The 10045-nt window shown below is 42.5% G+C and overlaps 1 protein-coding gene across 3 annotated transcripts in view; it reads left to right on the top strand.

Annotated features, from left to right (window-relative positions):
* klhl29 (kelch like family member 29) overlaps positions 1-10045 on the top strand; it is a 211406-nt gene that overhangs the window by 82686 nt on the left and 118675 nt on the right. For 2 of the 3 annotated variants that reach the window (XM_015040527.1, XM_015040529.1), the window contains exons 5-6: positions 4040-4178; positions 4311-4400. In XM_015040527.1, the coding sequence (XP_014896013.1) occupies positions 4040-4178; positions 4311-4400 (229 nt within the window). The remainder of the gene's footprint in view (positions 1-4039; positions 4179-4310; positions 4401-10045) is intronic. The other variant, XM_015040528.1, reaches the window with a different exon arrangement.

The following is a 10045-nucleotide window of genomic DNA, read 5'->3' as shown; positions in this document are numbered from 1 at the left end:
TTTTTTAAAAAAATTTTTAAAAAAAAATAAAAAAATTTAAAAAAAAAAAAAAAAAAAAAAAAAAAAGTAATTGTATTGCTTTGGAAAAAATAGTGGAAATAGTGGAAAAACCTAATAGAAATTAACTACATATATTTTATGTAAGGCCACATTTCAATTTAGATTTAATACTTCAATAATTTTTTACTTTTTTAAAAAAACAAAAAAGGTTAAAACATGGAATAGAAGTACTTTATCTTCCCGAAACTGCATAACAGAAATCTAGTAGCAGATTTATCTAATTTAGTTCTTTACTTTCTATGCAGAGTTGCCTAAATTCATACACAGCTAAAAAAAAAAAAGAAAGAAAAATCGAGAACTTAAGGCACCGCTTCGTGAGTGGTGGGGTTTTGTGTAGCACAAAATGGTGGAACTACAGATGTGCATGCAAAACCCCCAAAATGGCTCCCAGTTCAGCCACCAATCGCGTGCCGAGTCGTACTCTCGCTGCCGCCAATCAGCTGTTCGGTAACCGACTTACGGTGGCGTTTGGTCGGGAGGCCGAGTGCAAGCTGATAGGCTAGTTGAGATCCCACCTGAAGACCCCATTGGCCGCAGAGCACAGACATGTTGGAGTAGAGTTACTAGGCTGAACAGCAGAGTTGGTGCAGCGTGCATGCCCCCACCTCGTCGTGTCGGCCAATCATGAAAAGATAGCGCAGGGTGGCGGTGTTACCACGAGGCGCTCGGGGGGCAGGACAATGTGCTACGACATGGCATCAGTGTTTGCGTTGTGTGTCACCCTCAAGAATTGCACTGTAGCACATAATACCCCAATGAGGGTGCTTGCTCAGTTGGAATCGTACCACTATGTTATCCATCTGGTGTGACTGAGTCTTGCAGAGCTTTACAGTTCTCAAAGATTTTCTCCGGAGAGTATTGAGATGTTTCAACAGTGCCTTGGTTCCATTGAGCATGGCTTTCCTTCTCCACACTTGTGCCCATCTCCAAAAACGGGGACGCCATGTGCAGTTTCATGGTCCGCGGTGGCGACGAGTTGTTCTGGGGGGTGCTCTGCTAATGCACCCCCATGAAGCCATAATTAGCTTTTGCATCACGCTTTCAGGTGTGTGTGTGTGTGCGCAGCTCCGAGGGAGGTGCCCATTGTCTGTTGACAAGTGGAGTTCTCCATCTCTCCCGCTTACTTTCCCCCTTTCTTGGGGTGAACTTGTGGTATGAGGTGTGGCTGATTAGAGGTGAGAGCCATAGCGCTGCCTGGAAATCCTCTAATGCAGACTCCGAACTGCCGTGCTTTCATTATTCAGAGTCCATGTCCGCAAAGTAATCAGAAATCTGGCCAACTGACAGTGGAAAGTAGAGAGAGGGAGAGAGAGACCGATGAAAGACGAGGCAACCCTTTGTGTTTTTGTGCGGATGTCTATGGCTTACATGAACCATGTAGCCGTGCAACCAATCAGAGTACAGGAGATGTACTGTCAAAACCAGCAGCACTCATTATTCTCTGCCTCAATTAGTATTCAGCATGTTTAATAACCAGGTCATTTTCTTTTAGGTCAGTCATTCCTTGATGCAATAACTCTGGAAAAGAGGCGTGTTTTTTTCTTTTTTCTTTTCCCCCTGTTCGAAGCACGTATCTGAATCGCACCTTATTTGTCATGCGTCTTTATGCTGTATAATTTCAGCCACTGAGGTAATTCATAGCTGAGCTCCGCGTGTCAGGCGGGGAGAATAGAGGGAGCTAAATGAGCAGATATTCTAGTCGAACAGAAAGGTGAGTGTCATTCCAGGTTAATTAAATCCTAGCTCTCAGTCTGGGACGAACACAGACCTCTGTCAGGGTGATGACAACAAGAAATCTGTTTTTGGTCATCGGCACAATCGGATCGGTCAGTTTCTGGCGTTTTCGAGCCTGCTTAAATCACTCATTTGTTCATAAACATCACCTTCCTCGTAGCACATGACATTACTGACAGCTGACTCACCATGGCAGTCCTGCAGATGAGGTTGCTATTGTTGATTGGCACATTTAAGCTAGTTCTGTGAAGGTAGTACGCACTTTAGCTTTAGGGAAAGGATTTGCCACCTTTTTTTTTAATCTGAATTATTCCTTATCTCGCACGGTTCTGCTCGCTCTCTCCTGGATGGTGTGCCTTTTTTTTTTGTTTTGTTTTCCACGCAGGCTCTGCTTTCTGTGCCTCACAGTCTGTATCCTCAGCGAACGGCTCTGCTAATGCCACAGCGCTTGTCTGAAAGACGCCTCCTTCCATAATCACGATGTTCCACGTCCCCGTTCATCTGTATTTAGCAATCGAAGTCTCTCAGAGCTCTGTTTTTAGAGCCAGTCTCAATAGGAGATTAACAAAGCGTCGGCGTCGGATCTCCCTCCCAGAGCTGTAGGATAAGTTGCCAGTCTCCCGCTGATTTTCACTCTCAGCATCCCCTCATGGTGCCTCATTAAGATGCAGACAAACAAGCGCCCCCGACCCAACGCTACAGTAAGGCCAGGCTTGGCATGGCGCTGCTTCGTCACATTTTCTATGTGTGCCGTGGCCTTCAGCGGCACATTGCTTCTGGCTCCACGCATGTTCTCTCAGAATGTGCTGTCCTTGTTCCCCCCCTCCATTTCCCCACGACTTTATTTATTTTTTATTTCCAGAGGAGGATAAGTGTGTGCGTGGATGGGTGGTTTTTTTTTCCATTGAAAGTGTGAGAGGAGAGGATGGTGGGATTAGCGGATAACATGTGAAGGTCAGCTCTGTGCTGAGCACGGCTTAAGTGAGAGGCCAAAGATTTTGATTTCATTTTGAATAATGCATTGACAGTGTCTCTGTTTTCAGTCCTCTGGTATTTTAGATCCTCTCTAATCTTGATATTGGGTGCGTGACCAAGATCCTTTGCTCTTGGTCCTGCTTGTTTACTACAAGTTTAACAATCTCACTGAATATAAAAATAAAAAATAAAAAAAAAACTGTTTTTTTGAATACTGATGTACATTGTCTTCCAAAAATGTTCATACCGCTAGAACTTTTTCATATTTTGGTCAAGGTACAACTCGCAAACTACAATATGTTTTTGGGGGGATTTTATATGAGAAGCTGATACGACCGGGTGCGTGGTTGTGAAGCGGAAGGAATTTTCTTTGTATTTAGTTTTACAACGGAAAATCAGGAAGTGTGGCAAGCATTTCTACTCGTCCTGCCAGAGTCAACTCTTTATAGATCCACCTTTTGCTGCGATTGCAGCTGCAAGACTTTTAGGGTCGGTCTCTTCCAACTTGGCACTTCCTGTGTAAAGACTGAAATCTCGGTTTTAACATGGCGTTTTGAATACGGACGATAAAAGCCTGAATTGTATTCTCACCTGACCACATGCTTTGTGGCAGACTGCACATTGCCACCCTTACATAACGGCCAGATTTGTGGTGTGTGCGACTAATCGCCCTGCTGAAAGATTATTGAGGCAAGTGGTTGCTCTAGATTTAATTTAAGATTATTGGAGTATAGAGAGCTGAACTCAAATGATCCCCACAGAACAAAAATGTCCTTTTACTTCACGAATGTGAGCTACCATGTCGTCCGACATAAAATCACAATAAAACACACAGAGGTTTGTGGTTGTAATCTGACAAAATGCGATAAGGTTCAAGCAGTCTGAAGAGTTTTGTAACACACTGTAGTTTTTCCTTTCATTCATTGTTCTGCCAAACGCTGGCCTTTTCTGAGTAATTTCTTTCCACCCTAAACAGTTTAAGATATGATTTATTTTTTAACATGCACATCTCTATGCTTCCTTCTTTCCGTTCATATTTGCAGAAATGCTTGACCCAATCTGTACCTATAACTTTTCTGCTTCGTGAATAAGCTAAGCCTGGTCATAAACGTGTTCTGCAGTCTGCACCTTTGTTTTCTTGCCATGCTGTCCATGCACTTATCTTTGTGTATGCATGTATGTATGAAATAAAAAATAATAATAAAAAAAAAAGACTGTGAAATTCTCAACCTCACTATGGCACTGTTTGTTTCTTTTTCTTCTTCTACAGAGATGTTGAAGGAGTTGAACCAACAGCGCAGAACAAAAGAGTTTACAGACCTGAAAATTATTGTTGAAGGCAAAGAGTTTGAAGTCCACCAAAATGTTCTAGCTTCCTGCAGCTTGTATTTCAAGGACCTGGTGAAAAGGTTTGCCTTCGCTCCCCCTCCCTCCCTCCTCCCCCCCTCTCTTCCGCTCTCCCACCAGCTCTTGATCCAGCCTGTTCTTTTCATAGGGCGCATTTGTGTTGCTTTTTTTCCCTTCCCCTCTCTCTCTTGCAGGTGTGTGAAGACTTTGGTTCCTAGCACAGGGCCAGCAGCCATTCCTTCCTCCACCCACTCAAATGAATGTATCCCAAACCGGAGAAAAAGGTCAACATTCGTCATTACCTTTTCCTCCCCATGTAGGGCGATTTTAACCACATTTCCATTTTAATGAGCAGTAAAAATGTTCCATGACTGGGGATGTTTTTTTCTTTTTTTTTTTGAAACTCACCGAAGGGCCATAACAAAAGAATCATACATTGTACACATTAGGTGGTAATTTGCCAAAGCCACACTGTCCTCTGCAGGCAGAGGGATTTTTTATTTATTTTTCCTGTCACCAGAGCTTCAGTATTTTTGTTTGTTGCTAATTCTCTGAGTTTTTTTCTTTGATTACCAGCCTTTTCATATGCTAATACATCTGGGTTAGTGAGTTTAAGAAAGGAATTTCAGAAGCATTAACAAAGAACAAAACAGAAACACGGCTTTCACAGGTTCTCCCCACCTTTCATTGACGTATTCAAATGAGTTAAATTCAAGTATTCCCCAAGTATTCTGTCCTTTGTTGCTCCATATCCTTTTGTCTTCACTGGCTGTTTTGTGAATACAAGTACCTGCGTGTCAGTCCCATGCATGACTGTGTGTCCTTATTTTTGTGCTCTCCATGTTTTCCAGCAAGGTAACGCCATAAATCCCTAATGTCGTCATCTTTACTTCAGATCCCTGCAGGTGCTTTCGGCTTGATTGGACCCAAACTTGCTTTGCCACTTTTATGTTTATGTAGTGTGATTTTTTTTTTTTTTTTTTTTTTTTTTTTTTTTGGAAGGAAGTGCTTAGCGAGGACAAAGGAAAACCAAAAGATGTACGCTCTAGCGATAGCGGCGTTGCCGTAGGGAAGTCTCCGACTTTGCCTCGTAGTCACGGTGTCACGACGTTGAGCTCATCAGAGGACCGAGTGCTGCTTATCAGCTGCGGCGGCCTCCTGGCTTGTTCCTCCTGAACAGGGATGGAGGGGGAGTGGGGCGGAGGGTTCAAGAGCCAGAACCGAGGTGGAGAAAGCCGAAGAGGCACGTCCTTATGAGGACCGCTCATCTCAATGACAGCTGCTAACGCCATGAATTAAACACAGATGGCCGGTTTTGCTTTGACCTTGACTCTGGCGCACCTGTTTCTTTAGGCACCCGAAGTGATTTTTGATAAAATAGACGCCCACCTCCTCCACCCCCACCCTTCTTGTGAGCCTGTCCATCACATTGTCTCAGCCGCAACTCTTATCTGGGAAGAAGCCCAGATCATTTGTGTGCAAAGACGGAGCCTCAGCACAGCAAAAGCCCCCAGAGGAGCAGGGTTGAATTGTATCGCGCTCATCTTCATGCCTGCTGCGTCTTTCATTGTCTGGTTCCCCTTGTTTCATCAAACTCCTCAGGAGAGAAAATCGTCATCAGTTAGTTAAATATTAGTGAAACTAGTCTGATTTGGAGCTTCATCATTTGACTTCTCACTGCTAAATCTTAAATTAATGCCACTAAAAGTTCAGGGCGTCTTAGATTTTACATAATCAGTTTTCTAATTTGTAGCATTTGTGAAGACTCACTTGTCAGAATTTTATTGTCGAAAAACTTCCCCCTTGTTTTTATTTTGGTTTAAACCATAAATTTACTTTCAATTTAAAACAAACAAAAGCATTTGAAACTGACATTTTCAATGACTGTAGTTATTAGAGTGGATTACTAAAAACACGGACTCCCTTGTCGTCGTCTAGATCACGTAGAACCTTACTTACGTTGACGTTGAAATTTCCAAAAAGCTGCGAACATATCCAAATTGAGCATGTTCCATGAGAGAGAGCTCTCATTTCAGCCTTCCTGTTCCTCACTTGCTCTCTCTCAATCTCTCGCAGCACAAGTGAATTGCAGATTCTTCAACAGGTTGTTGAAAATATGATGTAAATTTACATTGATTCTTATAGCTTGGTAACAGTTTGGATTGCTCAGTAACTGGTCAGGGCTGCTGAAGCTAACAGCGTTATGCTAACATTTAGCTGGGGCTAACGTGGACAAAATGGCAAGGCAGCACAAAAACAGACTTTGCACAGACGAATAACAGCTTATCTTTGCTGTAACTGACCAGAGGCTCGTCTGCCTCTGAGTTACGACCTCCCATGTGCCGCCCGGGTCACTTTTTGAGCCTGGCTTGAATTATGCTTATGCTCCACGTGGCTCACTACTGTCCACATCTTTATGAGGTCAAATACCAGAAATAGGAAGAGAGGTGCTTTCATCTTCTAATATACTCTGTACTCCACCCCTCCTCAGCCAGCTTGTTCAGAAGGCATTTACTGCCGGTCAGAACCCCCGTCAGCTCATAAAACACCCCGGCGTTATGAGAGTGTACGGTATCTGCTTAGGCCTGGATGTGTGTGTGTGTGTTCGTGGTAAACAACAGGTGTGCTCAGGTGGATGTGTTCACAAAAAAAGATGTACTAATGTGAAATTTGGGTGGGCAGCATTAGTCAGAGCAGAAGAGGTGTTATTTTTGCAAAATAAGGAAAAACATATCTACATTTATTTTTGTGGCCTACCCACACACACACAGCAATCCAGTGGCTTAGAAGAGATATCAAAGCCCAGGCAAAATAGTTTACAGGCTTTTATGTGATTTTAAAATGAAAATCTGAAGCAACAAAATAGCATTTATTGGGGAGGTTCCATAAAGTTTGCACTCGACGTCGTATGCTGCACCCGCAGGACGTAATGTCGTTCCTAAATGTGCAGACACTAGCGCCCTCACCCCTTCCTAAAAACCTATTACCTTACCATTAAGAGGGCCAACACACGGAGCGCCGAGACAGATCATCGCTGGTAATTCCATTTTTACCCCTCGGGATTTTCCAATAAGTGTGCTTGCAGGCGTTTAATTTATGGCGACTGCATTGTCACACCACAGTAATGTGAAAAGCTCCGAGATCTTTGAGTAGTCCCGACACGTGCTTTTTCTGCCGTTTGCCCCCGCCCCCTTCTCAACCATTTTTCCATCTGTGTCGGCCCATGAGTTTTTGTGCGCCTGCGAGTCAGACGGCGTTATGACCGTGAGATGTGCAGGGAGCTGTTTTAATGCCCATTGCAGTGTCGGCCCTGTGTGAATACTACTATCCTATATGCTTTGTTCAGCCCTCTGCTGCACATTTCAGCCTGGGGGGGCGGAGAGGCTCATAATGGTGCTACCCCAACTCTGTTCTGTTGCGTTGTTGTGGCTAATATTTAAAGGGTCCAGTTTCCCAAATTACCAAACCTAATTATACATTAACAGCACACAGTGTGGTGAATTTATTTGCGTGGTCATTAGTTTATTACTTAATCCTAACAAGTCGATTATATTAAGTTCAGCAGGTTCTTCGGTTCAGGGAGAGGGATAGATGTACTGTATATAATCCATCAAACTTTATTTATGTAGCACTTTAACAACATACTGACAACTGGGCCAAGTACTTTACAGATTAAAAACGACACACACACACACACACACACACACACACGCACCCACACCAACTCTCTGAAAATCCTAAATGCCACAGACAGAAATTTGCTCCTGGACATATACAGAATGGAAACCTAACAATCACGGATGCTTCATACGTTTCAACATAAATTCAGAAGCATTGTAAAAAAAACTCTCACATAGGGTTAAAGGAGCAGAGCTGCGGAGAAGGTAACGCTATCATTACTGCAGGAGAAAGTGCTGAAAAATTTAAACGTTAAGCATAAAATACAGATGATGAAAAGTAAAACCTTTAATGGTAAAGAATGAAGCCATTCTATTAGAAATGCAGTTTACAACATAGATATTCTGAATAGGAAAAATAAAGTAAATCCTTACAAAAAGATGCCCTAATGTCAATAGGTTTATACGCGAATGCTGGTTCAAATAAGACATTAAAAGACAGATGGTGTTCAACAACTTAGTTGGAAATTATTTATATGGATTTGATCTAAAATAGCAGCTGCAGCCACAGCTTTATGCGGCTTGTTGCAGGAAGCAACAAGCTGCTAAAAAGCTTGTTGCGTCACGCAGCTTGTTTAAACCATGTAGATTGTATTTTATTAACAAATTAAGCAGAGCAGAGAAGAGAAAACAACTTTGTTATTCTGATGCTAATCCTGTTCTTTAATGCAGAAGCAATTAAAAAGTAGGTTTTAATGCCAGCCAATTTACTAGTACCAGAACTTGAGTTTGTGCTTGGGGGAAACACAAAGACCCGACGCCAAGCAAGCACTAGCGTCCGATTTGAAATGTATGCATGTTTTTAAAAACTGTTCGCTTTTAATGCCATTTATTAAGCTGCAGATTCATTTTAAAACGGCACACCTTAAATACAGACAGACGCTTACTTATAAAATTGTGAAACATGCACCATCTGGTATTCTGCAGTAACACGTCAGTACAATAAGTTGGACTCTGCGAAATTAGTCGGTAGACATAAAATAAATGGGTAAAACCACCTGTTTCATTTGTGTGTCTCAGTATCCACGTAACCCAGTGCCTGTCCCTAGATGAGCTTGTGCTTTGCATAAACAAAACATATGGTCAGTGAGACCCAATTATACAAAATAGACATTCAGGTTTCTCAACCAGAATTTCTAAAATTAATATTTAAAAAAAATGCATTTGCCCATCTGGAGCCAAATGATGACCCTAATGACGTTTAAACATTAAACTAACCTTCTGCCACGTCACATATACTGCAGGTGGTAGAACAAAACCATAGAGATGACACACAGTAAACACTTTTTATTTCAACTTTGATCGATAAAAATCATGTTAAGAATAGTGTATTGAAGGCCCCATAAAATTCTACTAGAGTTTTAACGTTTCATGTAGCTCGACAATCTCTCGCAGAGGTTTTGCGTCAGCATTTTCCAAAAGTTTTTTTCGAAAGTAGCACCAATCATGGAGATATTACTGGGCAGGTTATTGAGCTGGAATAATTTATTTTTCTTTTACCCAAAAATATGATTTCACAAGCCACAGTTAGATGATGAAACCCTCCTGGCAGTAATCCTCACACCGGCCCAACTAAAGCTTTTCTCAGAATCAAGATAATAGAAAGGAGTCGGGGGAAATGATCAAATTGGAGGTTCTCCTCAATGACATTCAGTTGAGAATCATATCCAACAGTGATTTAACTTTTTTTATGCCAAAGTAGTGCTTCCTGACAATCGGTCCTCAACGTTACCTGTTTTAGGTCAAGTAAAGTTTTTGGCAGGTCTGTCAATCTGATGTCCACACCCCCTCCCCCCCCCTCCATCCTATCGGTGCTGATGGCTCAGTGTTCACACTCGGCTGGATGGTTGGAGCTTTTAACCTCTCCACCCGTCACCCTGTCCTCTTCGTCCGCTTCTTTCTGCACCTGTTTAAGAGCAACTGACTGTAGATTCAAATACCACAAACTCAGTGCAGGAAAACGGTAATAAAGGGGAAGGAGAAAAAAAAAACCCAGAATCCCAACACTGATAAACCTTCTGTTACATCCATTAATACAACTCGTATCTGATTTATGTTGTGACAGAAATTAAATGCGAGCCATTTTTAGTCCAGCCGGTCTTCGCTTTGCATCCTCTATTTTAGCATATCTCTGTAGTGCACGTTCTCATCCCATGAAAAATGGTCTGGTTAGAGCCAACTAGATGCATCCCCCCCCCCCCCCCTCCCCCTCCACCCCCCCCCCCCCCCCCGCCTTTCTTTTTTCTTTCAAG

Source organism: Poecilia latipinna, unplaced genomic scaffold (genome assembly GCF_001443285.1).
Source record: "Poecilia latipinna isolate Pla-1442-1.1 unplaced genomic scaffold, P_latipinna-1.0 Scaffold514, whole genome shotgun sequence".
In the NCBI taxonomy this organism is placed as follows: domain Eukaryota; kingdom Metazoa; phylum Chordata; class Actinopteri; order Cyprinodontiformes; family Poeciliidae; genus Poecilia; species Poecilia latipinna.
The sequence above is the reverse complement of the archived record's forward strand: the minus strand, read 5'-3'. Positions and strand labels throughout refer to the sequence as shown.